Below are 16570 nucleotides of genomic sequence, written 5' to 3'. Positions count from 1 at the left end.
CGGGAGTGCCCGGAGAAAACCCACCCAGGCACGGGGAGAACATGCAAACTCCACACAGGCGGGGCCGGGATTTGAGCCAGAACTGTGAGGCAGATGTGCTAACCAGTCGCCCACCGTGCCGAAAGGTTTGTTCAACTCAGAGGGGCCAGCTCTTATGAGGCCTCCTAATCCTCTTCCCCTGGGACAACCACTTAATTTTAAACATTACTACACCAATCTGATTGACATAAATAAAACAATAAAACGATTGCATAAGTGTACCAGCACCATATATTTTATATACAGTGGGTACGGAAAGTTTTCAGACCCCCTTAAATTTTTCACTCTTTGTTACATTGCAGCCATTTGTTAAAAGCATTTGTTCATTTTTTTCCTCATTAATGTACACACAGCACCCCATATTGACAGAAAAAAACATAATTGTTGAAATTTTTGCTGATTTATTAAAAAAAGAAATACTGATATATCACACAGCCATAAGTACTCAGACCCTTTGCTGTGACACTCATATATTTAACTCTGGTGCTGTCCATTTCTTTTGATCATCCTTGAGATGGTTCTACACCTTCATTGGAGTTCTGCTGTGTTTGATTATACTGGTTGGACTTGATTAGGAAAGCCACACCGGTCTATATAAGACCTTACAGTCAGTGCAAATGAGAATCATGAGCTCAAAGGAACTGGAATTGTGGCAAGGCAAAGATCTGGCCAAGGTTACAAAAAAAATTCTGCTGAACCTAAGGTTCCTAAGAGCACATTGGCCTCCATAATCCTGAAATGGAAGACGTTTGGGACGATCAGAACCCTTCCTAGAGCTGGCCGTCCGGCCAAGCTGAGCAATTGGGGGAGAAGGGCCTTGGTGAGAGAGGTAAAGAAGGACCCAAAGATCACTGTGGCTGAGCTCCAGAGATGCAGTCGGGAGATGGGAGAAAGTTCTAGAAAGTCAACCATCGCTGCAGCCCTCCACCAGTCAGGGCTTTATGGGAGAGTGGCCCGACGGAAGCCTCTCCTCAGTGCAAGACACATGAAAGCCCGCATAGAGTTTGCTAAAATTAAAAATTAAAAAAAACACCTGAAGGACTCCAAGATGGTGAGAAATAAGATTCTCTGGTCTGATGAGACCAAGATAGAAATTGTTGGCCTTAGTTCTAAGTGTGTGGAGAAAACCAGGCACTGCTCATCACCTGTCCAATACAGTCCCAACAGTGAAGCATGGTGGTGGCAGCATCATACTATGGGGGTGTTTTTCAGCTGTAGGGACAGGGAGACTGGTTGCAATCGAATAAAAGATGAATGCAGCCGAGTACAGGGATATCCTGGACAAAAACCTTCTCCAGAGTGCTCAGAACCTCAGACTGGGCTGAAGGTTCACCTTCAAAAAAGACAATGACCCTAAGCACAGCTAAAACAACGGAGTGGCTTCAGAACCACTCAGTGACTGTTCTCGAATGGCCCAGCCAGAGCCCTGACTTAAACCCAATTGAGCATCTCTTGAGAGACCTGAAAATGCTGTCCACCAATGTTCACCATCCGAACTGGAGAGGATCTGCAAGGAGGAATGGCAGATGAGGCCCAAATCCGGGTGTGAAAAACTTCTCTTTCCCAAAAAGACGAATGGCTAGATTAGCTCAAAAGGGTGCTTCAACTAAATACTGAGCAAAGGGTCTGAATACTTATGGCTGTGTGATATTTCAGTTTTTCTTTTTTATAAATCTGTAGAAATTTCAACAATTCCTTTTTTTCTGTCAATATTAGGTGCTGTGTGTACATTGTGGAAGAAAATGAACTTAAATGATTGTAGCAAATGGCTACAATATAAAAAAGTGAACATTTTAAGTGTGTCTGAATACTTTACGTACCCACTGTATATCACACAGTGCCACCAGAAAGTATTCACAGCCCTTCACTTTTTCCACATTTTGCTATGTTATAGACTTATTCTAAAGCTGATTTGAGTACATAAAATATCCCATCATGAAAAGTAAAAACATATTTTCAGACAGTTGTGCAAATGTATTGAAAGTTTAAACATAATTGGTCCATAAGTATTCATACCCTTGGCTTAATATTTTGTTGAAGCACCTTTGGCACCAATCACAGCCAGTCTTCTTAGGTATGTCTCTATGAGTTTGGCACACCTGTTTTGGGGCATTTTCTCCCATTCTCCTCTGCAGATCCTCTCAAGGTCAGTCAGGTTTGATGGGCAGCGTCGGTGGACAGCCATTTTTGGTATTTCCAGAGATATTCGATTGGAATCAAGTCCGGGCTCTGGCTGGGCCAGTAAAGGACATTCACAGGCTGCCCCTGAAGCCACTCCTTTATCTTGGCTCTGTGCTTTGGGTCTTTGTCGTGTTGGAATGTGAATCGACGCCTCTTGCATTCCAGAGCACTCTGGAGCAAGTTCACTTGAAGAATTTCTCTATATTTTGCAGCTGTCATCTTACCCTCTATGCGGACTAGTCTCCCAGTTCCTACAGCAGAAAAACAGCCCCACAGCATGATGCTGCCACCACCTTGCTTCACAGTAGGGATGGTGTTCGCCAGGCGATGAGCAGTGCCACTTCTTCTCCAGATCCAGTATGATGCTTGCAATTAAGGCCAAAAAGTTCTTTTTTTTGGTTTCATCAGACCAGAGAATTTTGTTTCTGCAGGTCTGAGAATCCTTAAGGTGCCTTCTGGCAAATTCCAAGCGGGCTGACATTTGTCTTTTAGTGAGAAGTGGCTTCCGTCTGTCCACTCTACCATAAAGGCCTTATTGGTGGAGTGCATTAGCAATGGTTGACCTTTTGGATAGTTCTCCTATCTCCGCAAAGGAACACTGGAGCTCCGCCTTAGTGACCATAGGGTTCTTGTTCTTTGACCAAGGCCCTTCTTCCCCGGTTCCTCAGCTTGGTCGGACGGCCAGATTTAGGAAGGGTCGTGGTGGTTACAAACTTCCATTTCCGAATAATCGAGAGCACAGTGCTTTTCGGGACCTTCAATGCTGTTAAAAAAAAATTGTATCTTTTCCCAGATTTGTGCCTTGACACAAAATCCTGTCTCAGAGGTCTGCAGACCTCCTCATTCCTTAGACTTCATTGCTTGGTTTCTACCCTATACACTGCCAACAATGAGAGCTTATATAGACAGGTGTGTGCCATTCCAAATGATGTTAAATCAATTTACCACAGGTGGACTCTATTCAAGTTGTAGAAGCATATCAAGGATGATCAGTGGAAATCAGATGCACCTGAGCTTAAGTTTGGGTGTCATGGCAAAGGGTGTGACTACTTATGTACTTATGTTTGAATGTTTGCATTTTTTTATAAATTTACATGTCTGAACATGTTTCACTTTGTCATTATGGGATATTTTATGTAGTTTTTTTTAAAAAGCAAACTACACTCAAATAAGCTTTAGAATAAGTCTACAAACAGTAAAATGTGGAAAACGTGAAGGGGTGTGAATACTTTCTGGTGGCACAGTATATGTTTATTTACTTTTTTTGGGGCAAAATCCTCAATCACGATTTTATCATTTGATTATTCAGAGTATTTTGAAATGTATTTCCGAGCAAAAGAAACCAATTTAAAATCATAATCATAAACCGACAATGGATAAATCATTACTACTACAATTACTACGCTTTATTTTAATGATCGTTTGTTTTCCTATAGGATCCTTTTTAAAGCAGTCTGGGCTTCTTCAGCTTTGCACATGCCGTAATTTCATGTGTATAATATGCTCTCGAGTCTAATTTGACTCCAGAAATCAAAGTCTTCTACCCATGTACAGTGCGCCCCGAAAAACTTTCTATCCATTCATATATTCACATGCTAGAGGACTGCATCATTTGCACAATTGTAAAAAAAAATGTATCGGCATTACCACATTACTGTCACCTTTTATTCCTCAGTGACTCTCCGTATTGTGTTTTTATGTCTCAAAAGTATTTTCTTTCAAATGGCTGTCTGTTGTCGTACTAAAGTGGCTCCAACTACTAGAGACAAATTCCTTGTGTTTTTGACATACTTGCCAAAGAAAGATGATTCTGATTTTGATGCAATCAATGATGGCATTTCACATTTAAATACCTCTAATTAATCCTAACCAGCTATATTAACCATATTGCGAACGCCTCCCTCCTGATTAATGTATTGCCTACTGTATCTGTGATTCCCTCTTGAGTTTAGTTTTGAAATTGCGGCTTTAAAGGTGGGTGCTTACCCATCCCACGTGCGCATTGACACGTAAGCAGACTAGCACAATGTAATGAAAACTTGACAGGTCATCTGTTGGGATGATACATTCACTTCTGGTTCCAGAATAGTTAAAAAAAAAAAAAAAAAATTGGTTCACACACAACAACAAGATAGAGGGGGGATAAGCACACACAAGGCCTATTAACGTTCACATTATTAATTATTTAGGGGGTTACAGGACAAAGTGACATAAAACCGCATAATTATTTACAACACTAGGCATGCTGAGAAATACTCAGATGCTGTGTGGTGACGTCATCGTTAAAACATAGCAGCTTTCCCAACATACCTAGTGACGTCGTAAATAGTTGGCCACCATCCTCTCTGTTCTGTTTTCTTTTTTTTAAATAGCAAAACACTTGTTGTCACAAAGTTAGGTCTGACGCATGTATGTGGTGCGCGTGTATGGGACGGCGCTGTGGATAATAATGCGTGTCCTATCTGGAAGGAGCAGCCAATCACAGTATTTTGCAGCATGCAGCCAATCATATTGCAGTAGGTCGCTTTTAAATCAAAATGGGAGAAGGGGCTGTCTTCATGAACGGAAAGTGTGCAGGAGGCAGAGTTTGCAGTGGGGGGAAAAAAGGCAACTTTCAACCATTAAAACATGCACTTGGCAAATGCGATCAGATACAATTTTTAATGGCAATTTGGTCAATGTCTCGATCACTTATCAGGAAACAAAACGGTCGTTGCACCATTAATATTGCATCGTCAAAAAGAGAGCAAGCCATTCTCAACACTATATTGCTCAACATGTAAAAATGACATACACACATAGGGACTGACCAATCGTATCAATTTGTGAAAAAATATTAAATTGACCAAATTTGTACCTGCAATATGCAAACATCCAGGTACTGTAATTCTGAAAGGTACACACTTTTTATGGCAACTGTATAAGATTGGATAACATGAAAACAAGCACATCAGTAATGCAAACCATTGTGTTGATTATGAACAACACAATTTCCTGTTTACAACTAAGCAGTTATATGTATGTTTGAAGATGTAAACTCTATTCTGTTACAGGAGGAAAAGGACAGTGAAAAGAAATCCAAGGCAGAGAAGGACGATGAAAATGTGGCTAAACATTTGAAAAAGACAAAGATCTCAGAAGACATCGCAATGGAACTCATCATCAACGATGTCTTGGATCCCACTGCTAATGACCTTAATGCTTCCAAAAAGAAGTAAAGAATCAGTTTTCATTCATGTATTTCCAACCTGCTTTTGGTCCTTCTCTCGCTCCTTGGTTTCATCAGGCAAATTTTTTTCAGGTTGCTAGATTTGACAGATCGAGACCTGGCCAAACAAGTAAGGGAAAAGATGCTCAACAGCCTGGAAGCTTTTATTTTTGAAACTCAGGTAATCTTAAACTCTCTTTCTTTGTAACTAAAAAGTGTATTCCACTCATCCCTGCAATATCATGCTTCTACTGACATTGTGGACTGTCTGTCAGTGGACTGTAACATTATCTACAAATCGATTGGTCAACATTGATTGCAATCTACAGTTGAGACCAGGAGGGTATTCCAGCAAGCGGGTTTAAAATGCTCTTAATCCAAACCTGATTTGTGACTTGAATTCCCTGAACTCAAAAATGGGGATCATTCTTGTCCAGAACAGCTGATCTGAATTAGTTCACTTCAAGTCAAGTATGCTCACTTGGTCTCTCATAATTACGATATCGACTTACCATTCGATAAATAAAATGGACACGATAGTATTTCCGGATTTGATAAATTGTCATTGTTGTGGTGAGCCAGCGTGCAGATCACACAATGCCTTGAAAGGCTGTCATTAGCCGCTAGTGGGCTCATGGAACACCGGTGAACCGGTACACTTTCGACGGTGATGGCTCCGTCCAATACTCAGCCACACAGCCTTGCTCGAGAGACTTTGGGAAAGTTAGCGGTTTATTCACGACCGAGCGAGCTAAACATCTTGCTCCACCGCGGTGGTCATCAGACGTCGTTTAAAACATCAGCATTTCGCTCCAAGTTGTTGTGTCCCCAATTAACACAAACACGTTAACTGTTTATTAACCATAACCTCAATGGCACATGTTATTCAGCCAATAGTTGATGACAGCAAACATCAACATATTTGATTGACGGGTAAACTGCTCGTCTTCAGCGGACCAACTACACAGTAGCCGGGTTAACATGGAGACTTTTTTGTCGTTCCGATTAAAGACCTCTGGTCAACTGTTTACATGTGACCCGATCTATTCCGATCTGGTTTATACGTGTACTACATCTAATCAGAACAGCCGTGTGACATGCGCACTTCATTGTGAAGGTCCGTTGTCTATTCAGCACAGTAGTTGGGATTGTTTTTATGTTTATGTAAACAAACGCTTGATTAAAAACAACTTATAAGTAGTTAAAAACAATATCTCCATTGCATATCACCTCCGTCCAGAGCCACCATATTTACGCTGTGCGCGAACGAATACTTCACCATGAACATTCTCCTTCAGGATTTTCTGTTAAAGAGCAAAATTTATGGTTCCATCAATCTCAGCAAGTTGTCCAGGTCCTGAAGGAACTATGCAGCCCAAGACCATCACACTACCGCCACAATGTTTGACTGTTGGTATGATTTTCTTTTTCTTTCATTTACGCCAGGTGAAGCAAGACACCTTCCGAAAAGCTCAACTTTCTTCTCATCAGTCCATATATTCTCCCAAAAGTCTTGGGAATCATTTATTTTTACAAAGCCTTTGTTCTTTTTGGTCAGCAGTGGTTTTTGCCTTGGAACTCTTGACATGGGGGCCGTTTTTGCTTTTCCTTATTGTTGTGTCATGAACGCTACAGTTGGGCATCGTTTGAATTTGAGCGATTCTGGTCCAGATTCCTCATTTCGATTCCGGTTCCAAACGATTCTCGATTCTGATTATTAAGAGGCTGGGTCAAAAAAGTTTCCATTGTTTAAATAAAGGGTGTCCAAATTATAAACATCCATTTTCTTGGCAGCCCGCAGCGTATGATAATATATCATGAACATTTGACTCAGAGTTCTTCACAACCATTATCTATATCAAACCTGTGTAGTAAAACGCAATGCGTGTGGAAGTAACCCAATTGACTTAATATTCATTAACATTTCAGCTGTAAAATGGTTTATGTGTGCAAGATTTAACTTCCTGTTTTAAGCTTGTAGCCTTTATTTTGAACTCTATATTTTGAACTATATGAAGTCAGCATTTTGGCACGAAGGGTAACTTCACACGACACTGGTGAATTTTGAAAACTAAAGTAAAACTAGACTGTAGACTTTACACCGATCTGATCGGCCTAGGCCGATAACTAGCATTTTATGCTGATCTGCTTCAATGTCATAATTCGCCTATCCCGCAAAAGACATTTACGCCGCGTCATCGTCATGTACAGTATATTCAAATCCAAAAGCTAGTTTATTTTTAGCCTTGCTGTGTGTCTTTTGATGTAGTACTGTAAATATCTCACCACCAATTGTTATTTTTAGTCCCGGCCGGGCACAGCCCGAAAGGGTAACGTGGGTCCCCATTCCCATGGGCTCACCACCTGTGGAAGGGGCCCTAAGGGTCTGGTGCAGTGCGAGGTGGGCGGTGGCCGAAGGTGGGGACCTTGGCGATCCGATTCCCGGGTACAGAAGCTGGCTCTAGGGACGTGGAATGTCACCTCTCTGGCAGGGAAGGAGCCCGAGCTGGTGTGTGAGGTCGAGAAGTTCCGATTAGATATAGTCGGACTCGCCTCCACGCACAGCTTGGGCTCTGGTACCAGTCCTCTCGAGAGGGTTTGGACTCTCTTCCACTCTGGAGTTGCCCACGATGAGAGGCACCGAGCAGGTGTGGGTATACTTATTGCTCCCCGCCTTGGCACCTGTACGTTGGGGTTCACCCCGGTGGACGAGAGGGTAGTCTCCCTCCGCCTTCGAGCGGGGGGGATGGGTCCTGACTGTTGTTTGTGCCTATGCACCAAGCAGCAGTTCAGAGTACCCACCCTTTTTGGAGTCCTTTGAGGGGGTGCTTGAGAGCGCTCCCACTGGGGACTCCATCGTTTTGCTGGGGGACTTCAATGCCCACGAGGGCAATGACAGTGAGACCTGGAAGGGCATGATTGGGAGGAACGGCCCCCCCGATCAGAACCCGAACGGTGTTCTGTTATTGGACTTATGTGCTCATCACGGATTGTCCATAACGAACACCATGTTCACCCATAAGGGTGTCCACGCGCTTGGCACCAGGACACCCGAGGTCGCAGTTCAATGATAGACTTTGTGGTCGTTTCATCGGACTTGCGGCCGCATGTCTTGGACACTCGGGTGAAGAGAGGGGCGGAGCTGTCAACTGATCACCACCTGGTGGTGAGTTGGCTCCGATGGTGGGGGAAGATGCCGAGACAGGCCCACACGTATTGTGAGGGTCTGCTGGGAACGTCTGGCGGAATCCCCTGTCAGAAGGAGTTTCAACTCCCACCTCCAACAGAGCTTCGCTCATGTTCCGGGGGAGGTGGGGGACATCGAGTCAGAGTGGACCATGTTCCGCGCCTCCATTGCTGAGGCGGCCGACCGGAGCTGTGGCTGTAAGGTGGTTGGTGCCTGTTGTGGCGGCAATCCCCGAACCCGTTGGTGTGAGGGATGCCGTCAAATTGAAGGAGTCCTACTGGGCCTTTTTGGCCTATGGGACTCCTGAGGCAGCTGATGGGTACCGGCTGGCCAAGCGGAATGCAGCTTTGGGGGTCGCTGAAGAAAAAACTCGGGCGTGGGAGGAGTTCGGTGAGGCCGTGGAGAAAGACTTCCGGACGGCTTCGAGGAAATTCTGGTCCACCATCCGGCGTCTCAGGAGGGGGAAGCATTGCACCATCAACACTGTGTATAGTGGGGATGGGGCGCTGCTTAGCTCGACTAGTGTTAAAAGATGGTTCTTCCACCTGCAGTGTGCCTATCAAGCAAACAGTTCTGTGGGTGATGCAATCAAGATGGGACTGCACTTCATCCTGCACTTCACCCTTCCCCTCTCAGGTTAGGAAAGCAGTGCACCATCAACACTGTGTATAGTGGGGAAGGGGCGCTGCTGACCTCGACTCGGGATGTTGTGAGCCGGTGGGGAGAATACTTCGAAGACCTCCTCAATTCCACCAACATGCCTTCCCATGAGGGAGCAGAGTCTGGGTTCTCTGGGGTTGAGGTCACCGAGGTGGTTAAAAAGCTCCTCGGTGGCAAGGCCCCGGGGGTGGATGAGATTCGAACGGGGTTCCTCAAGGCTCTGGATGTTTTGGAGCGGTCCTGGTTGACACGCCTCTGCAACATCACGTGGACATCGGGGGCGGGGGGTCCGTTGGGAAGTTGAATCTCAGATTTAGGAGGAGCAGTGTGGTTTTCGTCCCGGCCGTGGAACAGTGGACCAGCTCTACACCCTTGGCAGGGTCCTCGAGGGTGCATGGGAGTTTGCCCAACCAGTCTACATGTGTTTTGTGGACTTGGAGAAGGCGTTCAAATATGAGCGTTCATCCAAAAAATTCCATACCGGATCGGTCGTGGCCCGGGTTAACAACGCCCGCCACCGGCGCAGTCAACCTGCAGTGCGCTGTTGGAAATTCCGCTACTGTGGGTCGAAGTCAAAAAAAAAGAAGAGGTGGAAAGCGGGTTCTTCGGCAGAAAGAAAAGAGGAAAGCACAGAGCCGAGGTCTGAATGTGGGGACTTTGAATGTTGGGACTATGACAGGAAAATCTCAGGAGTTGGTTCACATGATTATGATAAGAAAGGTTGATATATTATGTGTCCATGAGAGCAAGTGGAAAGGTAAGGCTAGAAGTTTAGGGGCAGGATTCAAATTATTCTACAATGGTGTAGATGGGAAGAGAAATGGAGTAGGGGTTATTCTAAAGGAAGAGTTAGCTAAGAATATCTTGGAGGTGAAAAGAGTATCAGATCGAGTGATGAGGCTGAAACTTGAAATTGAGGGTGTTATGTGTAATGTGATTAGTGGCTATGCCCCACAGGTAGGATGTGACCTAGAAGTGAAAGAGAAATTCTGGAAGGAGCTAGACGAAGTAGTTCTGAGCATCCCAGACAGAGAGAGAGTCGTAATTGGTGCAGATTGTAATGGACATGTTCGTGAAGATAATAGGGGTGATGAAGAAGTGATGGGTAAGTACGGCATCCAGGAAAGGAACTTGGAGGGACAGACTGTGGTAGACTTTGCAACAAGGATGCAAATGGCTGTAATGAACACGTTTTTCCAAAAGAGGCACGAACATAGGGTGACTTACAAGAGCGGAGGTCGAAGCACGCAGGTGGATTACATTTTGTGCAGACGATGTAATCTGAAGGAGGTTACCAACTGTGAGGTAGTGGTAGGGGAGAGTGTGGCTAGACAGCATAGGATGATGGTGTGTATGATGACTCTGGTGGTGGGGAGGAAGATTAGGAAGACAAAGGCAGAGAAGAGAACCATGTGGTGGAAGCTGAGACAGGACCAGTGTTGTGCAGCTGTTCAGGAAGAGGTGAGACAGACTCTCGGTGGACGGGAGGAGCTTCCAGAAGACTGGACTACTGCCGCCAAGGTGATCACAGAGGCAGGCAGGAGAGTACTTGGTGTGTCTTCTGGCAGGAAAGGAGAGGAGACTTGGTGGTGGAACCTCACAGTACAGGAAATCATATAAGGAAAAAGGTTAGCTAAGAAGTGGGACACTGAGAGGACCGAGGAGAGGCGAAAGGAATACATTGAGATGCGACACGGCGCAAAGGTAGAGGTGGCAAAGGTCAAACGAGGCATATGATGACATGTATGGCAGGTTGGACACAAAAGAAGGAGAAAAGGTTATATACAGGCTGGCCAGACAGAGGGATAGAGATGGGAAGGATGTGTAGCATGTTAGGGTGATTAAGGATAGAGATGGAAATATGTTGATTGGTGCAAGTAGTGTGCTAGATAGATGGAAAGAATACTTCAAGGATTTTATGAATGAGGAAAATGAGAGAAGGGAGAGTAGAACAGGAAAGTGTGGTGGACCAGGAAGTGGCAATGATTCGTAAGGGGGAAGGAAGTTAGAAAGGCATGAAAGAGGATGAAAAATGGAAATGCAGTTGGTCCTGATGACATTCCGGTGGATGTATGGAAGCATCTAGGAGAGGTGGCTGTGGAGTTTTTGACCAGCTTGTTCAATAGAATTCTAGTGCGTGAGAAGATGCCAGAGGAATGGAGGAAAAGTGTACTGGTGCCCATTTTTAAGAACAAAGGTGATGTGCAGATCTTATGGGAACTGAGGAATAAAGTTCATGAGCCAGACGATAAAGTTATGGGAAAGAGTAGTGGAGGCTAGACTCAGGACAGAATTGAGTATTTGCGAGCAACAGTATGGTTTCATGCCTAGAAAGAGTACCACAGATGCGTTATTTGCCTTGAGGATGTTGATGGAAAAGTACAGAGAAGGTCAGAAGGAGCTACATTGTGTCTTTGTAGATCTAGAGAAAGCCTATGACAGATTACTCAGAGAGGAACAGTGGTACTCTCTGCGGAAGTCTGGAGTGGCAGAGAAGTATGTTAGAATAATACAGGACATGTACGAGGGCAGCAGAACAGCGGTGAGGTGTGCTGTAGGTGTGACAGAAGAATTTAAGGTGGGCGTGGGACTGCATCAGGGATCAGCCCTGAGCCCCTTCCTTTTTGCAGTCGTGATGGATAGGCTGACAGATGAGATTAGACTGGAATCCCCGTGGACCATGATGTTTGCAGATGACATTGTGATCTGCAGTGAAAGCAGGGAGCAGCTGGAGGAACAGTTGGAAAGATGGAGGCATGCACTGGAAAGAAGAGGAATGAAGATTAGCCAAAGTAAGACAGAATATATGTGCATGAATGAGATGGGTGGTGGGGGAAGAGTGAGGCTACAGGGAGAAGAGATAGCAAGGGTGGAGGACTTTAAATACTTGGGGTCAACCATCCAGAGCAATGGTGAGTGTGGTCAGGAAGTGAAGAAACTGGTCCAAGCAGGTTGGAACGGGTGGAGGAAGGTGTCAGGTGTGTTAGAAGGATGATGAAGATGGAGCTGCCAGGCAAGAGAGCTAGAGGACGACCAAAGTCCCGTATCAGTGGGTACCGAACCCCCTGATACAGGCTGTTCGGTCCCTGTATGACCGGAGTCAGAGTTTGGTCTGCATATCCGGGAGTAAGTCTGACTCGTTTCCGGTGAGGGTTGGACTCCGCCAAGGCTGCCATTTGTCACCGATTCTGTTCATAACTTTTATGGACAGAATTTCTAGCCGCAGCAGAGGCGTAGAGGGGGTCCGGTTTGGTGGCCTCAGTATTGCATCTCTGCTTTTTGAAGATGATGTGGTTCTGTTGGCTTCATCAAGCCGTGACCTCCAACTCTCACTGGAGCAGTTCGCAGCTGAGTGTGAAGCGGCTGGGATGAGAATCACCACCTCCAAATCTGAGACCATGGTCCTCAGTCGGAAAAGGGTGGCATGCCCTCTCCAGGTTGGGGATGAGATCCTCTCCCAAGTGGAAGAGTTCAAGTATCTTGGGGTCTTGTTCACAAGTGAGGGAAGAATGGAACGGGAGATCGACAAGGCGGATCAGTGTCGCGTCAGCAGGGATGCGGACTTTGTATCGATCCGTTGTGGTAAAGGAGGCGCTAACCCAAAAGGCGAAGCTCTCGATTAACCAGTCGATCTATGTTCCTACCCTCACCTATGGTCACGAGCTGTGGGTCGTGACCGAAAGAGCAAGATCCCCGGATACAAGCGGCCCGAAATGAGTTTCCTCTGCAGGGTGTCCGGGCTCTCCCTTAGAGATTGGGTGAGAAGCTCGGTCATCCGGGAGGATCTCAGTGTAGAGCCGCTGCTCCTCCACATCGAGAGGAGGCAGATGAGGTGGCTGGGGCGTCTGATTTGGACTACTCCCTGGTGAGTAGTTCCGGGCACGTCCCACCGGGAGGAGACCCCGGGGTTGACCCAGGACACGCTGGAGAGACTACATCCTTTGGCTGGCCTGAGAACGCCTCGGGATCCCCCTGGAAGAGCTGGATGAAGTGGCTGGGGAGAGGGAAGTCTGGGCGTCCCTGCTAAAGCTACTGCCCCCGCGACCCGACCTCGGATAAGCTGCAGAAAATGGATGGATGGATTGACGCAACAATATTGTCATTCCATATGCATCTGTTTGAGAAATTTATGGATTTTCAACCAACACGACATTCCGGTATACTTCAAACCTGGTAACACCCTGAGACAAAGGCTGGTACACCCCAAAGACTGGACATCACACACGGAGAAAAGCACTCTGACATACAGTGCTGTGAAGAAGTATTGCCCCCCTTGTCTAATTCTTATATTTTTGCAGTTTTGCCACGTTAAAGTTAAAGATCATCAAACAAATGTAAATATCTGACAAATATAACCCAAATTATTTTTAAAATGAACCCCCCCCCCCCCACACACACACACACACACACACACGTTAAATCAGGAAGTCAACGTGGCTCATCAGAATCTTTGGTGAATGTTCACTGATCACACCCAAGCCTGATGACCTCCAGACCTGTTCAATCAAGAAATCACTTAAACAGAATATTTTCCGACAAAATCAAGTCAGACAAATGATCTAAAAAAGCTGCAACAAAATAACACGATCCAAAGAAATTCCAGAACAGTCAAGAAATAAAGTAATTGACATCTATCAGTCTGGAAAGGGTTACAAAAGCCATTTCTAAAGCATTAGGATTCCAGCAAACCATAGGGAGAGCTATTATCCTACCATGCAGAAAACATGGAACAGTGGTGAACCTTCCCAGGAGTGGCCAACCTACGAAGATTACCCCAAGAGAACAGCAATGACTCATCCAGGAGGCCACAAAGTCACTCAGGACAACTTTTAAAGAACTTAAGGACTCCCTTGCCTCAGTTAAGTTTAGTGTTCATGAAACAACAATAAGGAAAAGACTGGGCAAAAATGACATCCATGGCAGAGTTCCAAGGTGAAAACCACTGCTGACCAAAAAGAACATACAGGCTCGTCTTACTTTTCCAAAGAACATCTGAATAAAAGACTTTTAGGAGAATATTATATAGACTGATGCGACGAAAGTTGAGCTTTTTGACACACAAGGAATTTGTCCACAGTAGTTGGAGCCATTCTAGTACAGCAACTATGACGAAATATACATTTACAACTTTGAGCAATGAAAGTGTATCACTAGTGTGGTGATGCTGAAATTAGTGGCAACTGTGCAAATGATGCAATCCTCAAGCAATTTAGAGCAAATATAAGTCACTAATAATGCAATGATCTGCAAACACATAAGTGGCCAGTAGTAATCAACAACAATGCAAATAGTGCAGTGTGATAAAACAATGTGTACGACTCATGTAGTGTCCCAACAGAGATGCAATATTGGCAGCATGTTGCAATGAATTTGAACTTGTTTAAGAAGTTAATGGCAAGAGGGAAGAAGCTGTTGGTTTTAGTTTGCGTTGTTCGATAGCCTCTACCTGAGTGAAGGAGCTGGATTAAGTGGTGACCAGGATCTGAAGAATTTTGCATACCCTTGTTTTAGTCCTGGCAGCGTGCAATTTCCTCAAGAGTGGGTAGGTGGGTACCGATAATTCTTTTCGGCAGCCTTGAACTCCCCGTTGCATTCTGATTTTGTCCTTTGTGGCAGCACCAAACCAAACTGCTGGATGAACACTGAACCGTTTCAACGACTGCTGTGTAAAGCTGCCTCAACAGCTCCTGGGACGGGCAGTGCTTCCTCAGAAACCTTATGAAGTGTGTCCTCTACTGGGCCTTTTTGAGGATGTAGTTGATGTTGGTCTCCCACTTCAGGCCCTGAGAGACTGTATTTCCAGGAACTCAAAAGTTCTTGACCATTGACATGGCAGGTTGACGATCATCTCTACCGTCTTGAGCGTGTTCATCTCCAGGTTGAGTTGGCCGCACCAAGGCTCCAGCCACTCCACCTCCTCTGGATACAGAGACTCATCGCCGTCTTTGATGAGGCCGATTACTGTGGTGTTGTATTTAATCTTCCGGAGTTTGACAGCCAGGTGTGTTGAGGTGCCGTTGTTCATGTAGAGAGAGAAGAGCAGGACACATCCTTTGGGATCCCCGGTGCCTATGGTGGGTGTGGATGAAGTAGTGTCCTACTGTCTCACCTGCTGTGTCCTGCCCGTCAGGAAGCTCTAAATCCATTACCAGATGGCAGGTGAGACGTTGAGCTGGAGAGGCTTGGAGGAGAGGAATTTTTGGGATGATGGTGTTGAATGCAGAGCTGAAGTTCACGAACAGGATCCTTGCGGAGGCCCCTGTGCTGTCGAGGTATTCAAGGATGAAGTGCAGTCCCATGTTGATTGCGTCACCCACAGAACTGTTTGCTTGATAGGCACACTGAGACATGCGGCCCCAAGTCCGATGACACGACCACAAAGTCGATCATCGAACTGCGACCTAGGGTGTCCTGGTGCCAAGTGCACGTGGACACCCTTATGCTTGAACATGGTGTTCGTTATGGAAAATCCGTGATGACCACAGAAGTCCAATAACAGAACACCACTCGGGTTCTGATCGGAGTTGGGGGGGCTGTTCCTCCCAATCACACCCTTCCAGGTCTCACTGTCATTGCCCATGTGAGCATTGAAGTCCCCCAGCAGAACAATTGAGTCTCCAACGGGAGCGCTCTCCAGCACCCCCTCTATGGACTCCAAAAAGGGTGGGTACTCTGAACTGCTGTTTGGTGCATAGGCACAAACAACAGTCAGGACCCGTCCCCCCACCCGAAGGCGGAGGGAGGCTACCCTCTCGTCCAAAGGGGTGAACCCCAATGTACAGGGGCAATAAGTATACCCACACTTGCTCGGCGCCTCTCACCGTAGGCAACTCCAGAGTGGAAGAGAGTCCAACCCCTCTCAAGAGGACTGGTACCAGAGCCCAAGGTGTGTGTGGAGGCGAGCCCGACGACATCTACAACCCCAATTCCAATTAAGTTGGGACATTGTGTTAAACATAAATAAAAACAGAATACAATGATTTGCAAATCATGTTCAACCTATATTTAATTGAATACACTACAAAGACAAGATATTTAACGTTCAAACTGATAAACTTTGTTTTTAGCAAATAATCATAAACTTTGTGTGTTATTACTGCAACACGTTCCAAAAAAGCTGGGACAGGGTCATGTTTACCACTGTGTTACATCACCTTTTCTTTTAACAACATTCAATAAACGTTTGGGAACTGAGGACACTAATTATTGAATGTTTGTAGTTGGAATTATTTCCCATTCTTGCTTGATGTACAGCTTCAGCTGTTCAACAGTCCGGAGTCTCCGTTGTTGTATTT

The 16570-nt window shown here is 45.5% G+C and overlaps 1 protein-coding gene across 1 annotated transcript in view; it reads left to right on the top strand.

The window, feature by feature from the left end:
* hyou1 (hypoxia up-regulated 1) overlaps positions 1-16570 on the top strand; it is a 104040-nt gene that overhangs the window by 74965 nt on the left and 12505 nt on the right. Inside the window, exons 19-20 of the mRNA XM_061701930.1 lie at positions 5274-5434; positions 5522-5609. Coding sequence (XP_061557914.1) covers positions 5274-5434; positions 5522-5609 — 249 coding nt within the window. The remainder of the gene's footprint in view (positions 1-5273; positions 5435-5521; positions 5610-16570) is intronic.

The sequence above is a fragment of the Phycodurus eques genome, chromosome 17 (assembly GCF_024500275.1).
Source record: "Phycodurus eques isolate BA_2022a chromosome 17, UOR_Pequ_1.1, whole genome shotgun sequence".
Lineage (NCBI taxonomy): Eukaryota > Metazoa > Chordata > Actinopteri > Syngnathiformes > Syngnathidae > Phycodurus > Phycodurus eques.
Note: the sequence above shows the minus strand (reverse complement) of the source record. Positions and strands in the feature narration are given on the sequence as shown.